The sequence below is a fragment of the Danio rerio genome, chromosome 17, assembly GCF_049306965.1.
Source record: "Danio rerio strain Tuebingen ecotype United States chromosome 17, GRCz12tu, whole genome shotgun sequence".
NCBI classification, from domain to species: Eukaryota; Metazoa; Chordata; class Actinopteri; order Cypriniformes; family Danionidae; genus Danio; species Danio rerio.
This window is the reverse complement of record NC_133192.1, coordinates 24,525,001-24,541,797: the sequence shown is the minus strand read 5'-3', so window position 1 is coordinate 24,541,797 and position 16,797 is coordinate 24,525,001. Positions and strand designations below refer to the sequence as shown.

General features: G+C 36.2%; 2 protein-coding genes across 8 annotated transcripts in view; one reads left to right on the top strand and one right to left on the bottom strand.

The window, feature by feature from the left end:
• The first annotated feature begins 516 nt into the window (after positions 1-516).
• On the top strand, positions 517-9,925 carry fam98a (family with sequence similarity 98 member A). The gene is made up of 8 exons (XM_021474366.3): positions 517-620; positions 1,353-1,501; positions 1,624-1,758; positions 5,426-5,610; positions 6,059-6,139; positions 6,249-6,365; positions 6,489-6,656; positions 8,516-9,925. Exons 1-8 carry the CDS (start codon positions 580-582, stop codon positions 9,221-9,223), a joined length of 1,584 nt encoding a protein of 527 aa, XP_021330041.1. The 5' UTR covers positions 517-579; the 3' UTR covers positions 9,224-9,925.
• A 1,511-nt stretch (positions 9,926-11,436) lies between these two features.
• Positions 11,437-16,797, bottom strand: part of rasgrp3 (RAS guanyl releasing protein 3 (calcium and DAG-regulated)) — an 83,458-nt gene continuing 78,097 nt past the window's right edge. For 4 of the 7 annotated variants that reach the window (XM_073927357.1, XM_073927355.1, XM_073927356.1 and 1 more), the window contains one exon: positions 11,437-16,488. In XM_073927357.1, coding sequence (XP_073783458.1) covers positions 16,480-16,488 — 9 coding nt within the window. In that variant the 3' untranslated portion in view covers positions 11,437-16,479. 7 annotated transcript variants of the gene reach the window in all.

Below are 16,797 nucleotides of genomic sequence, written 5' to 3'. Positions count from 1 at the left end.
GAGTTTGTACAATTTCTACACTTCATCATAGACACAACAAATATTTTTCAATATTTTTTATGCCAATAATTAAATTACCCAAGATATAAGATCATCGAAAAGGTACCATTATCCTAAAGTTACATTTCATAGCACATCATTTATTTGTTTGTTTATTTACTAATTCATGTTTGTTTTTATCAAATTTTTATTTATTTATTTTGGCCTTTTTTTAAAAAACATTTATCTTGACTTTTTTCGATTTGGTTCAGGTTTTTCTGGTTTTGGATTTACATGGAAACATTGTAGTCTGCATTATTTCGTGTATATGGGTTTTTTCCGATATTTATAAAATGTCATATTAAAATACAGCTTTATTTCATGATTTAATAAATAGTTATTTGTGTTTATTTGTCTTTTTATATCTTTAGAATATCGCGTGAAACATAAACATGGATTTAGTTGTTTAGACAGAGATGGTTTAGAGTTTTAGAAATATATTCCGGCATATATTTGGTCAGCTTAAAGTGCTGAGACGAGGGCCCCATTATGCCAACCTAGCATTGCAGTCGTTACGGCTGCTAGAGGGAGTGATTCACAATGGAAGTTACTGATATTCTTGACTCTTTGGAGGACCTGGGGTATGTGAATGAAGTCCCCATTTATAATATGTGTTTCTGTTGTCTTATTAGAGGTTTATATTTTGGTTTACGGCACAAATGTGATCATTAGCACGCGTGCTCTGGTTCGCCGGGTGTTCTGCATGGTCTGACACCCAGATCCGCTTCTCTTATTCTCAACGTCTGTAGTTTACATCTGCTTTAAGCTGTTATTTTCAAACGTTTTGTAACCCTCAGTAGTCGAGATCTGTTGTATGTCAGGTCATTTCAGAGCCTGGGCTACTGGCACATGTATTTGACAGCGTGATTTCTGTGATCAATGTTCTGATTTGGGCCGTGCAGCCCTGCCCAGCAGTGCTTAAATATCTCAAATATCGCCAGCGCCAGAAATAGCCTGAATCATCATAGCCTAAACGAACACACCTCTGTCACCACTGCTGTGTCAGACGAGTTTACAAGATTATCAAGTCCATAGACTGTTCTAGAATCAGTGCAGAACTGACAAACATGGGTGGGTTTTGGATGTTTTATGTAATGTATTTTTAATGCTATTTGATGACTGTACCTAATTGCTGTATAATGTCTATTATTGACTTAACACATTCAGCTTTAGAAATCTATATCAGAGATAAGCAGTTACGTTTTGCAGTGTCACAACACTGGTCAGTTCACATTCTCCCAAATAGAAGTGCAGCATGATCCAGGAAACCCTCTCAAAATGCAAATATAGTCAAACTGAATGTGTGTTTGCAGATACCAGGGTCCACTTCTAGAGGATGGAACTCTTGAGACAGCTGTGACTGGTGGTGCTGAATCTCCAGAGTTCACCAAACTGTGTGCGTGGCTTGTGTCTGAGCTGAAACTCTACTGCAAACTAGAGGAGAATGTGCAGGCGACCAACTGTGAGTTTGATACTGCGCACATCATATACTCAATCAGACCAAAGAAGAGTCATTTAGGTTGTGTTTCTGCAGAATTAAAATATGTAGGATTTGCCTGATGGATTTGGGTGTGGTGTTTGCAGGTCCAAGCGAGGCGGAGGGGTTTCAGCTGGAGATGAGTGGTCTTTTAGCTGAGCTGTGCTGTCCGTATCCTGCTCTGACCACGGGAGAGGTCACCAAACGTCTGCTGAATGCTAACAACTGCGTCTTACTGTTAAGTATGTAAACAGCAAAAAGGTTCTGATCATTTATGTGGTTGTTTAGAACGTGGGATACATTATTTTGTGAAATGTGGTATGTTTAACTAGGGCTGCACAATTCTGGCTAAAATCAGAATCACTTTTTTTTTTTGCTTAAAATCAAGATCACAATTTTCTCAGGATTCTGTAGATGTAAAATTAAGGTTATTATGAGTAGGCTATTATGATTGTTATTTCTCAAACATGGTAAAACAACAACAATAATTTTAAGTCTTATGTGTAGGTCTACTGTTGGTTAAAATGCTACATTTTGTATAGACTTGGAATGCTGGACTTGACTAGAGTTTAAAGGGTCACGAAACACCAAAACACATTTTTTGAGCTGTTGACAGTTGTATATGTGTCCCACACTGCTAAAAACACTATAAGGACACCTATATTTCACTAAAAAGTGTAAATTGGTTGTTTTTGCATTATTTCAAGCAAATTCGTACTTCCGGTTTGAAACAAATTTTTTAAGCTGCGTCACGGTCATGACATAATAGCGTTGTATTCCAGCGTGCAGACTGGGCGTCTGTGCCAGAGTGTGTCTTATCACGTCTTCTGCACGTCTAGTTTGCTGCAGTTAAGTTTCGTTTTCAATTTCTCTCTGTGAGAGCTCAGAGTCACGTGTGGATTAACAGTGTACGTGACGCTCGACAACAATAACTTACGTGTCTAAGGAGGATTATTGTTTACCTGAGAGCTGTTCTCATCTGCAAACGCTGAGATCCGGATTCGCTTGTAGTATTCTCTTCATAAAGACGCGGCTCTAGTAGTTGCTGGTGATTGTCCTGTCTCTACAGATTTGGTAAGTGAGCGACCAGTGCTCTTTGTTTATTCAGTTTGTTCGTATCTAACAAACTATTGCACCGAGTGTAAACACGTTAGCACCACAACCAAACTTTAACCTCGTGTAGGGTTTTTACCGCATTTAGTGACCGGAATAACACACGCGGCTTTCTGACGCTACCTGCCGTGTGCATCTAAGTTTCCGGGAAATGCAGAGGGTTTTTATTCTCTCACTCGCCGTGCGGTATCAAACATTGCATGAAAAATACACGCTTAGAGCAGTTCCTCGAATCAAATATCTCATTTGTCGTGAGGGGCATGAATGAATTCCCTTAATGAAAGAGCCAAACTGCAGTTAAAGTCCACCATTTAATAATTTGGCAAATAATTCGACTACAGATGTCCATGTAGGTTAAACACCATCACTTTCTACTGTGTGTGTGAATTTTGACTCTGAAACTCGCGCGCGCCCAAATAGACACTCCCACACCCTCCCACTTTAGTTCCTCCGACACTCCCCCCTAAACAGAGCTGGACACGCCCACTTTTCTGACTTTTTCCAAAGTAGAGGTGTGAAAACACCCTGCTGAAACGAGGGGGTTTCATGGCCCTTTAAAGAGCCCTTATTATGGGTTTTTGAAAACGACTTTCCATGTAGTCTGTAACAGTGAAGTGAACAGTGAAGTCAATTGTCCAGCAGAGGCTTAAATCTGAAAGTGGACAGTGTTTAAAACTATTGATTCGGTTATAAAAGAGTCAACTCATTGTGGTTCATAACCTAAGCCCCGCCCAATTGTTGCTTGCGCAAACCCGGGAAAATTTAAACCTGAGGTCCCGCCCATTAATACAGTAGCAAAGAAAAGGAAGACAAACAGATCCCAGTTGGATCAAGTCATGAAGACGCTGTGCTTTGCTGGATATTATTGGAAGTATGTGGGAAAGTTAGTGTTATTTTCTCTACTTTCTGGGAACAAATGAAACGCTGAATGAATCATATCATATCGCTGGGATAATTTGCTAAAAATAAATGCATATTATAAGACCATGAAAGTGTGTATTGACCTTGCATTCATATCAGCATGTTGTTTGAGACACATAAAACCAAAATATGACCCTTTTTAATGTATAATAGGGGCTCTTTAAATTTATCCTGGATGCTAATTCACAACTATAAATAGTTCTAATGTTGAATTATTATGTTTAAGACACATGCTTGTCATTTGTCATAGACAAGATTATTAGACCATTTTTTTTTCACTGATAAAATGAGACATTTGTCATTATCAGATTTCCTCCTGCATTATATTCAACATTATATAGGATAGAGTAGTTATACTGACAGTTACAAGTCAAATACTTGTCGTAATCATAACTCTAAAATGCGATATGATTATTTATATAATGTTTAGCTTTCAGTTTCACTTTTACTGCTGAGTGCGATTCATGCCATGACTGCTGTGCCTTTGAGGGGGAAAAAATCACACATACAAATCATACTATCTGTGTAGCTCTGTGCAACAAACTGAATGTTATTTTAGAACTTTACTGTCTGTTATTTACAGCCTATGTAGGTTCTGTTCACTAAAGTAGACATGGGCATGTGTCAGCTCCCGTGTGATTTTTGCAGTCGCGAAAACATCATTACATGAAGACAGAAATTACATTTTAGGTGAATTATACCTTAGAAATACAGTATGTGACTCTTTCAACACCATTTCGAGGTACCTTATTTGCTTAGCAACATATGTAAAACAATGTGAAGGCTTGTGCGACTACGTTTTCGCTTCTCTCATGAACTTGAAAATGTAATTGGCTGAATTGTTGAAATGCTGGATTAAGATTTTGTAAGAGGTCGAATTGAGATTGTGACCTTTTTTCGATTAATCATGCTATGTTTAACTGAAAGTAATATTAAATAATACTACTTTGATAAATGTCAGCTATTTGTCAAGGCTGTGTTACTCATATGTAATTATTAATTATTTTTAGTTTATATTCAAAAATGACTAAAACACAAAGCAAATTAATAAAAACTTTATCAGAACAGTGTACATGAATTACTGCATGCATACAGGTCAAAGCCGACACAATAATCATAAAAACAAGTGACATCAGACATGTGGCTAGAAACACTTTTATAATTGACTATCATGTATTTTCTACACATTTTACAGAAAACACCTGCCAAAATGTCATTCAATAAAACCTTTGATTAAATCTTCGTAGACATATTTAGAACAATAATTATTTGATGACATTAAAAGGATTACAGTGCAGGCCATTATTTTGTCATTTTATTTTTTTAGATTTTAATTTTTTTAATTAGGAACTTTGCTTCTAATTACATATTAGAAAATGTTAATCCCATTTCATTATAAAAACAAATCACTTACAAAAGATTGTAGATTCAAAATAAATGGTTAATACACCCAGGGTCATACATTTTAATGAACAGAAAATATATTTAATATAAACTGAATTTTAATAAATCTTAAATTATATTTAGATACGACTGAATTTAATTTTAAGAACTCCCAGTCTAATAATTCACATTGGGTGTTGAGTGTTCATAAACTGCTTGACTGTCTTGCGTTGTTTTTGCTAAGAAAAATACTAGGCTCTAAATGGCATTTATAATTAAAACATTTCCTCTTGTTGAGAAAAAAGCTTCCTGTACATTTAAAATATATATTTTTTGCAAATGTAGTTTTTTCTGTCTGTCTGTCTGTCTGTCTTTCTATCCACAACTATTTTAGCTAAAATTAAAATGCGAAGTGATTAATTAAAAATAATACAAAATAAAATTAGCTCAAGATCTCCATAAATCTGATTGATATATATACCATCCTTCCAGGCTTCTTGATTTCTGAGCTGGAGTCATCCAGGATGATCGTGGTGAATCAGCCTCAGAAGAAGGTGCAGGAGACGGGAGGCAGTAAAGTGTTCATGGAGCTGAAGGGCATCTGTATGGCTCTGGGCATGTCCAAACCTCCATCCAACATCACCATGTTCCAGTTCTTCAGTGGTATTGAGAAAAAGGTGAGATTTATTCTCAGCTGATTTATATTACTATGCATGTCATGAGTCCGCACACGTAATTGTAAGAGTAAAGTACAATAATACAGTAAAACCTCTGAACTTGGGAGTTATTCTCATCAGAATGCTTTTTTTGGTGTATGGTAGTATTTATTAAGATTTAATAATGCCTTTTTGTTTTCCTTTTTCAGTTTCTGATTTAATTTTAGTATGTTCATGTTGGTAAATTCTGTTTTAGCTTTAGTAAATTAGTTCATATTTCCATTTCAGTTGTTAGTGACTTTCTTTATATCAATTTTTTTAAACTATTATTTTTAATACTTACGATGCTATTCAGGGCACATGCTTGTAACTGTGACAGAAAATTCTTATAAATAAACACTACAATGCACCAATCCAAGATAGCATAACAGTCTATTAATAATATATTACTGTATGTTTTCTCCAACAGCTGAAGGAAGCATTGGCCAAGGTCCCTCCATCTCATATAGGAGAACCTCTTATGAAGAAACCACTGGGCCCTGTACACTGGGTAAGCTGGGATTTAAATGTTATCTTATATAATCTCTAGAAAATGTTTGATTTCAATATTATTTTGACTATAGCATTACATACATTGATGGGACTTTTTGTATCTACAGGAGAAAATTGAAGCAATTAACCAAGCACTTGAGAATGAGTATGAAGTCAGAAGGAAAATGTTGTTGAAACGACTGGATGTGACTGTTCAGTCTTTTGGCTGGTCAGAAAGAGCCAAGGTATCAGGATCTCTCTTTTATAATATAAAACAAAGTGTCACATTTATATCAATTAAGCTAAAAGACCAAGTAAAAAATGTGCCTTAAATGAAAGGGACGAAGTTTTATTGTAATTATTTTCAGACGCATGCTGATAAACTTTCGAAAGTATACCAGCCTCTTCGTGTGGCACTGGCCACAAAAACCAGAGTGTCTGTGGCTCACCTGTTTGCTGCTAGAGAAGATTTATCAAAGATCCTGAGAACCAGCAGTGGCCACACCAGGGAGAAAACAGCCTGTGCCATCAACAAGGTGGGCTAGTTTAGAATGACCTTTGTTGTTTTATTTTCCGTCTGTCTGTCCGTCCGTTCATCTGTCTGGCTGTCTATCAAATAATGGTGTAATGGATCACAAATCTCAATGTTTGAATCACACTGTGGTTTTTGAGTCATGGATTTGGCAATTTTTCAGACAAATGTAATTTCTTTCTATTTATATAAAAATGTCACTGCAAAACAATTGGTTTAACAAACAGAACTTATAAGCTGTAATTTTAATAAAAATAAAAATCAAGAAATAACCAGCTGAAAAAAGGAAAAATATTCAATACGAAAAATGATCTTTGCTACTGTTGCTGATAATGCAAAATATAGAAATCTAACATCTTGTACAACAAATTATATTTATGTTAAATTAGTGATTTACCAATTCACACATAACTCTTCATGTTTCATTATAGGTGGATCTTTTTTGAAAACCTATTCATTGACTTAATTTTGATGGTTGTAAACATCAAACATCAAATTGCTTCAACATTCACCTGCGTCAAGTTCCATTATATGGTGACTTTAATCTTTACCAGAAACATCAGTGTTTATATCTGAACTATAAACTGTTCTCCCAGTACTTCTGTCTTATTTAATTGTTTGTAACAAACTAAAAAGTGTAAAAACTGAATCTCCCTTGATCAAATGAATATTTGAATGCAGTAATTCGAAGGATTATTTAACATACTGTATGCAAATCATTATCATTTATCCATATGTTGCGTGGGTTTGAATTGAGATCACACTCTTAATGTTTAATTGTGCAGCTTAACATACAGTGACAGAAAACACCTTTATTAATAACCTAAGAAAGCATTAAGGTCCCACAGAAACTTTCCATCATCATTATATTTGACAGAAAAGCCTAAATGCTTTCATTTAGCCTATCTAATAATAATATTATTATTATATTATTTAATTTTTTTTTAACGAAACCTCACCAAGATTGCATATTGTATGTTAAGAATAATAATATTATGAAATGTTGTTTAAAATAAATGTTTTTATTTTGATATATTAATTTTAACTATTCTTGTGGGAAAGCAGAATTTTTAGCATCCATTACTCTAGTCTTCAGTCACATAATTATTCAAATATTCTGATTTGCTGCATTATTATTTCTGTATTAGAAATTGTTATTGATGCTATTATTATTGATTTACTGTTAAATATTTTGGTTGGAACCATGCTTTTATTAAGGATTCTGTAAAGAACAGAAAGTTAAAAATAACAGCCCCTATTTAATGTAAACACATCCATAATATTACAAAACAATTTGTCACTTTGGATCAATTTAATGAATTATTGCTGAATAAAAAAAAAAACAAATATTATTTCTTAAGCTTAATTTTACCTCAAAATTTGGATCAAAGTGCATCACTTTTTTCCACAAAAATAAGTAGTTCACACAAAGAATAAGTAGTGCATAAGATTTAATATTATTATTATTATTATTATTATTAATGTTGATCATTGCTGAATCAAAGCATTAATTTTAATTGACCTCTTCTTCTTTTTTTTCTTCTTTTTTTTACACCAAACTACTAAATGATTGCACATCATATCTTGGTTTTCACAAAATTTGTTGATGAATAAGAATCTCCAAAAGAAATGTTCATTATTATTGTTAATGTTGCAAGCAGTTGTGCCATTTAATGTTTTTGTATAACTTTTTCCCCCCTAGATTCTTTGATGAGCATGGTTTATAATACATGTATATTTTTTAATACAGGAGGTCAAACTAATTTGAATAATGTCATAAATCTTATTTATACATATGTTAGTTTATTTATTTATTTTGAATTACCAAACTTTAAATACCACTATTATTCTTACATTTACCAGGTTCTGATGGGTCGTGTTCCTGATCGAGGAGGGAGACCCAATGAAATCGAACCCCCACCTCCAGAGATGCCCACATGGCAGAAACGCCAAGACGGTCCACAAGGTGGCGGTGGAGGAGGCCAGTATTACTCTGGAGGAGGAAGAGGTGGAGGACGAGGGGGTTACGATCAGCAGCAGGGAGGCCGAGGAGGTCACGACAGGGGAGGTGGTGGAGGCGGCAGAGGTGGGAGAGGAGACCACCGGGGAGGCAAAGCCCAGGGCAACTGGCAGGACGGATACCAAGGTCATTACCAGGACGGAGGATATCGAGGGGGTTACGGAGGAGGAGGTGGCAGTGGCGGAGGTGGCTACCATGGAGCCCAACAAGGGTCAGGATACCAAGGAGGAGGCTACCAAGGAGTCCAACAAGGACCTGGCTACCAAGGTGGAGGAGGAGGAGGCGGCTACCAGGGCGGTGGTGGCGGTTACCAGCACGAGGGCTACTATCAGGACGGAGGACGACACCAGGAGAGAGGTGGAAGAGGAGGTCGTGGAGGAAGAGGACGGGGAGGAGGAGGTGGAGGAAGAGGCACTGGGCAGGGAGGAGGCTGGGGTGGAAGAGGAGGGCAGAATTTTAACCAGGGCGGGCAGTTTGAGCAGTTCTTCCAGCAAGGTGGGCACCAGTACAGCCAGGCAGGGTTTGGCCAGGGGAGACAGTTTACTAGCTGAAAACAGACTGTTTCTGCAATCCATGGCTTCAAAGAGGACCCAGAATTCTCTGAGGGCGGGAAACCAAGAGAGAAGTACACAGGCCTCTGAGCGAGCAGGTAGAGATTACATTTCATCATTCCCATGGTGCCTCTGGAGTCTGCTTTACCGAGATCTCCTGTGAATGAACAGTGGGCTTCTGCATGTGTACTGTTGGTCAAAACGGTTCTGCTTCCACCAGAGCAAGTGTCCAAAAAACTCCCAGGATGAACTTTGCGTTGCTGGGCTTCTTTTCTTTCTCTTTTTTTATTTTCTTCTCCTCGTTGATGATCGACATCGGTCCAGTCTACTGCCTGATCTACGCTGCCCCGACTCTGAATCTGATGAAGCCTTATACTAGACAATTTATGAAGAACATTTGTTTTTCTAGTTTTATTTATGGAAATATTACTTTGACAACATTAGTTCTCAAGGTCCATACTGTTATTTTAGGAATCAGCACTTAATGGAATTTTTTTTGTCTCTGTTTAACATGCGAGACAGTCTGCCAACGGTTATGTGTGAATGTTTATTTGCTGACTGACTGTGTGGAAACCCTAAGATTGATTGATTGACTGACTGAGTTGATTTGAGATTTCTGGTGTTTTGGGAAACAGTGTTAAAGATCACCTTTACAATGTTAAAAGGTTTTTGAATGAATTAATAAACCAAGACAAGAGCTGAGCTTTTTGTTTTTACTTTTTGAATTGTACTGTAGTTGTATCTTTACCATTGTATTAGAAGAGCGATGATTAGCAATGAATGTAAAATGTCTGGTAAAAGTTTTCAGCAGACAAAATATAAAGTAGGAAGTGTTCAGGCCCTTGCACAGCAACTAACACAGCATCTGACAATTGCATTTCCCCCTATTATATTACATAGAAAAACAAGCAAGTACTACAGGGATGCACAATATTAGAAAATTATGCAATAAGGTGAAGTATAGTGATAATGATTCACCAACCTACTATAACATTTCCCTATAAAAATTCTATTTTTATATTTATTTAAATATATTTATTGATATTGAAATAAACAGGTATAGTTTTCATATCTAATTTAGACCAAAAAAAATAAGGTGCAAATGGTTTCCTTAAATCACTTTGAATGAGTGAAAACCTCAGCATTTATTTTCAGCATTATTATAATGATCATTTTGTGCAGCCCTACAGAGCAGTCTTAATTAGTATGGGCTGGATTTTGATTACCTGGATTTCCTCCTATGTAAACTGCAATTTTTGAAACAACTATGATGGACACTACGATCCCGTAAACATTTGCTTCCCTCTGCTATGAAGCTTTATAAGAGGCCACACTCCTGCTTCAGAAAACACCACCAAACCTTAACACTTAAAGGGCTAGTTCACCAAAAAATGAAAATGAGTTCCTTACGTTAAACAATATCTTGAAGAAAGCTGGAAAAATTGTCTTCCATAGTATTTGATTTTCCTTCTATTTAGAAGTCAGTGGTCAAGTTTTCGGCTTTCTTCAAAATAGCTTCTGCTATGTTCAAAAGAATAAAGAAACTAAATGTTTGAAAGTAAATTTTCATTTTAAGGTGAACTATCCCTTTAACCTCCCCCTTTCACTTTTTTTTTTTTTTTTTACTTTCTCTGGAAACTTGTTTTCATCACTAAATTGAAGTTTGGACAAGTTCTCTGTTCACACAAAATGCTCTTTAGCAGAGGTTAGTCTAGTCTTCTGCTTCATTCCACTGATGATGGTTTGGTCACAGAAGAGTGGACTTCTCTTGCTGTGAAAGGGTGTCTTCATCTGGACAGCCTGAGAGTTTCAGTCACTTTAAAACATTTTACAATCTTGTGGTCAGTGAACACTTAAATTAAGCTGCCTGAAATTGGTTTTGTCAGAAAATTAGGAAATTAGCACAAAGTGCCTGATTAACATTGATAAATGAGAAAAATGTGTATTTTCTCCACTTCACAGCACAAAATGAGATATTCTGAGAAAAGCAGCCATTGACATCCATAGTAGAGAGACAAAAAATTACTATGAAATCTTTCCAGCATTTTTCAGTATGCCTTCTTCAATATTCAGCAGAATAATGAAAGTCAAACAGTTTCATTTTGGGGTGAACTAACCTCAAAATTAAGGGAAATTGTAGCTTCTCTAAATTTGATATACACATTAATAACAGAAAATACCCGTTTCAGCTCAAATGAAGAGGACAGCTCATTAATTTTCTTGCATCATTTAAATATCGTTTACTTTGTAAGGTAAAATATCAGCAGTTACAAAGACAAAAACAACTTTTCTAAATTAAATATTCCACAGACATTATGCAGATTCCCATGAAACATTACGGATGTGACGTGCTTATAGAAATACAGTGGCCACATGGGGGCGATAGAGATCAACAGATTTCAGTTTAATACCTTCAAAATGGGGGCGAATCCTAAACATTTCAAAATGACACAATCACAGTTTAATACTAGTAATCAGGAAATATCGAACACACAGTGTACATCTTTCTGAAAAGTCCATAAGTTCATGCTAGCTAGGTAGTGCGTTTGTTGAGGTTTTTCAATGCACAGCAAGTGAAAGAGTGTGATGAAGGAATCATGGGATATTTCTAGATGTCACATTCTTCAAAAAAACCTCGCTCAAATTCAAGCAAGTTCACATCTACATCCAGTTGTTTAAAAATACACTATGAATACTTTTAATGTAATACTTTATTTCTATCAGAAATATGCTTTTCAGCTAACAAATGTTCTCCAGATATTCCAGTCAGGATCCCTTGGTGTTTAATATTCAGTTTTATGGGTCAAGCTTATTTTTACTGGCAACCCTGAGACACTGAGATGATCTGCTCACTGCACACAACCTAATTTCAACATATTTAAAAACCTCACATTGCGTATTCATACATTTCCGAGGGGGAAAAACATTGAAACATTTGTGTTAGGAATAAACATTTGTCTGTGTGTTTAAATTCACAACATAGTTGACATGAATTCTGTAGCTAAATCAGCAAACAGTATAAATGTACACCTCTTCCTCAAGTAGACCTGGCATCAGCCAAAAACATTCATATGGCTACAGTCAATACAGCAATGACAAGGTTACAGCAGTAAATACTGGCAATATCTTCTGAAGGCCCAGTCATCAGTTTTTTCAATACACCTCTTGTGATTTCGCAAAGCTTATGTTACGTAAAGATGTTTGCACAAGAAATTGTGTTGATACGGCTGCTGCTGCTCGCAAGTCAAATAATGTGTGCTCAATGATTTTGCCAAATGATATTACAAACACTTTAGTAATAATACCACCAATCAATAAAACTACAGATATCATAAATATCTCAAGTGAGGCTCTGGTGAAGTGAAATTCTGCTTAGAATTAAAGGTAAAAATTAATAATAAAAAAGGGCATCCTTCAGGGTGTTAGCAATCAGACATTTTTGTCACTCAATGGAAAAAAAACCTTCTGAAAATACAAAAGTTGATGTGCCAAAGAAGAAATAAATAAATAAAGGTTTGTAACAATATGCGAGTTAGTAAACTATGAAAAAGTTTTCATTTTTGGGTCAACTGTCATGGCCCAATTCACCCACTGACCAGCACTAAATGTGCATCATATCATCAAACAGATGAGAGCAGAATTATTGGCACTGGATTAGAATAATGACGATGACAACCGGCAAATGTTTGCAAAGCTACAGGCTTCAGATGACAGACATGCTTCAGTATATTAGCATCATTAGCTGATTTCATCTATACATTCACTTATTCCTTGTTTGACTTTTTGTGTATGATGATGTTTGTATGCTCTCCATGTAATGGAAGTAAATGGGAACAAAGTGTAATAGCTCAGCAACAACAACAAAAGTAGTACTTAAAAGTGCAGCAGGTGATTGTCTTCAGAAACATTTTTAGTTGTGCAGGTTAAAAGTCTCTTCACATTCCAATACTAATGATTAATGAAATGATCTAAATATATTTATATGTATTTTTATAAGTTTGGAAAAGCATAAGACTAAAAAAAATGTTCATCCAATTAAATATTTCCAGGCCGATAATTTGGATAAGTAGCCCAAACTGTCTGTCAACAAATGTAGATTTGTACATCTGCGCACCTCTGCTCATGCAGACAAATCTGCCATTTGCTGCTGCACAAGAGTTACAGCGGTAACAACAAATGTTGAATCAAAACTTTAAAGTCCTGATTCAATATTGGAGTTGGAGGCTGAAGTATTGCTACAGGTAATGTTGATTTTAAATTGTTTTAGTCACACAAATCTGATGTTGTGTTCTTAGGAATGGGTTATATGCTATGCACAGAAGTGTTGTTCAGCCACTGAAATCTTCCAGCGAAAGATTAATGTGACTATTTTCAATTTCATAAGGCCTTTTACAGCATCGATAATGTCGATGTAAAAAAATTATTTTTATTTAGTTTAACAACAAAACATAAGTAAATAGCTCTAATCTGACTAGCCTGCAGCAGGGAGGTGAAGTTTTATATTCACATTGGTTCATTTTTGAACAATGATAAACTGTGACACACTTCCTATATTGTTAACCGCGCTACTCTGAATATTCTGTCTGAAATAGCTTGTAAGAATGACAGCATGTGGCTTGCATATGGCTTGCTTGGCATAGTCGCTTTAGGACAAAGCACGTGAGAGAGTGAGATCAGTGGTCCTTGCATGCATGAAATATTGTACATTATGACAAGTTTTGCTTGCTATACAACTGAAAATGTGCTAGATATAATACAGTTTTTCATTCAGAATTGTAGTCGGCTGTTATAAAGTACTATAAAGTTTTCTAGACTTAATCTAGTGGGTTGTCTACCATCATCTTAACCCAAGCGGTGCTCACTGCAGAGCCACATGGAGAGAGCTGAGCTGTGCTTCTTCTACAAGTGATGTCACTAGGGTGCACGTTCAAGATTTCAGAAGGCGTAGCTGTGGAAGGCAGGGGAGGGATTGTGTTTTTAAAGATATTATGCTAACGGATAAGATTTTGGCAAATCACGTACTGCACCTGTAAATTTAAATTGAAACTGGGAAAATTTGACCTGATAGATGCTTGTTTCCACCACAGAATTATATCATGTCTGAGATGTTAAAATTTTAAGACATACAGTTAAAACAAGAATTATGTCCCCTTGGATGTTTTTTTCTCTTTTTTAAATATTTACCAAATGATGACTTACAGAGCAAGGAAATTTTCACAGTATGTCTGATAATATTTTTTCTTTTGGAGAAAGTTACTTGTTTTATTTTGGTTAGAATAAGAGCAGTTCTTAATTTTTTAAAAACAATTTGAAGGACAAAATTATTAGCTGCTTTAAGCTGTTTTTTTCCCCGATAATCTACAGAACAAACCATCGTTATACAATAACTTGCCTAATTACCCTAACCGGCCTAGTTACCCTAATTAAGCCTTTAAATGCCACTTTAAGCTATTTAGAAGTGTCTTGAAAAAATATCTGATCAAATATTATTTACTGTCATCATGGCAAAGATAAAATAAACCAGTTATTAAAGACGAGTTATTAAAACTATTATGATTAGAAATGTGTTGAAATAAATCTGCGCTCCGGTAAACAGAAATTGCAGGAAAAATAAACAGGGGGGCTAATAAATCTGACTTCAACTGTAAACTTTTGTTGAGTGATATACACCCATTTTTTGAGTTTGTATCATAATTCTGAGTTTATACACAAAAAAGAGATGTAAACTTGTCAGAGTGCCTTTGATTTACTTTTTTTTAATTTCATGGTGGAAATAGTCTTTTATACTGTGAAGGCTGTAAATCAACAGCAGCTTGAGGCTAAATGACCTAACAATTCATGAAAAGGGGCAGAAATACAGGTGGAAGTACTTCTGTGTACTTCTCGTCTACTGCTATTCTAAACCTGTGAAATATGTACTGTGTAATGAGTGTACTTCCAGTTTTCACATACTGTAAAGGGAAGTATGCTATAACATAATGAGCTGATATGCTTTGTCAGCGGAACTACAACATCAATGCCAAATTAACAGCAACACAAAATACCCTCTGGAAATCAATTTCGGCAAATCTGCCACTTACTGTAAAAGTTAGGTTCACCATTCACTTCTATTGTATGGAAAAAGAGCAAAGATTTAGCTAAAATTGCTTTTGTTTCCAACAGAGCCAATCGTTTGAGTTTGGAAAGCCACGAAGTAAATAATGACAGAATGTTCTATTTTTTTTTTTTTTTTTTGATTCCAGAAGCACATCTAATCCTATCGGCTCAAAGACTCACTATAATCACTGTTTGTCTTATTTGATCTGTTGATCCACCTGTGTCATCTCTCTCTTTCTCTCTCCTCTCTCTCTCTCTCTCTCTCATGCAAAAACACACACGTAGTCAAGTCAGCAAAAATAACGACATAAAGCTTGTCCCATCAAAACCTTTCGAGCTCAAACTGAGCCTGTCTCTGTGTCAAACATACTTCATATGGCACTGAAGGACACTGTGTTACCGATGAACTCATCTGGAGCTTAGCAACAGAGGCCATACAAACACCTGGCCGACGGCACACCTGTGTCTGCTGAATCCAAGTGTCTGAATTTATGTAGATCACTTCACCCTTATATAGATATCAATGCTACTAGGCAACACTGATGTAGTGGTGCAGATGGTCAGAGGTCACCTCATGGTCTCGCCATATGTGAAACAATCCTTGAAAACAGTGTAATATTATATTTGGGGTCTTGAAACTAGACGTACCTTCAATATGAGCTCATAATGTGTCGCTGAGTAATAGTTAGTGTTTTAATATTCTATCATACATACCTTCAACTTCAGTTTATAACAACTTAAACATAACCTTCACATCCATTGCGTCCCATTTCGCATAGTGTTTTTTGAGAACGAAAACCAGAGCGTGTCGAAAGCACGTCAGCGGCATACCTTAAATACTCTTCCTCACGCGTCTGTTATTCGGCTGATGCATCCTTCACATCAGCGTCCAGTGATTCTCAGTTCGCTTTTCAACGCATCTGTTTGGATACACAGGACAGCACAGTGCAGTCACTCCTTGTTTAGTCCGAGACCTTTCCTTTGAGTCAGCGGGTCGAGCCTGCTGTTTCTCAGTTGCCGAGGCTGTGGAAAGAGTGGCTCTATTCCTGATCCACTGGAGGCATCAGGCACCCCAGCATGCCCACCAGTGAGGATAGGCCTCTGGGCCGGGGTCCGGACAGGCTCCAGGGTGTCCTGCATGGGCCTACTGAGCGGTCAAGTCAGCTGATCTGAAAGAGATAAAAAAAATAGAAGATCTGACTTGTTTTGTTTAAAGTACAAATGAAATCAAAACTAGCCTTATGATTTTGTTACCAGTTTTGTGGTGAACAGTTCATCTGTGCATGTCAAAGGAAAAAAAAATTGTTCGCTCTTGTAATGTAAAATTAAAATCTGAAAATGCACTTCCTGTTTGCTAAATTCTCAATGATGTGATTTTGAAGTATTAGGCATGGCTAACATAACTACGCCCCTCCACCTGTCAGTTTGGACAACAAGCAGAAATGGCGAACAGGAGGTGTCTGTTAGCTTGTAATAGC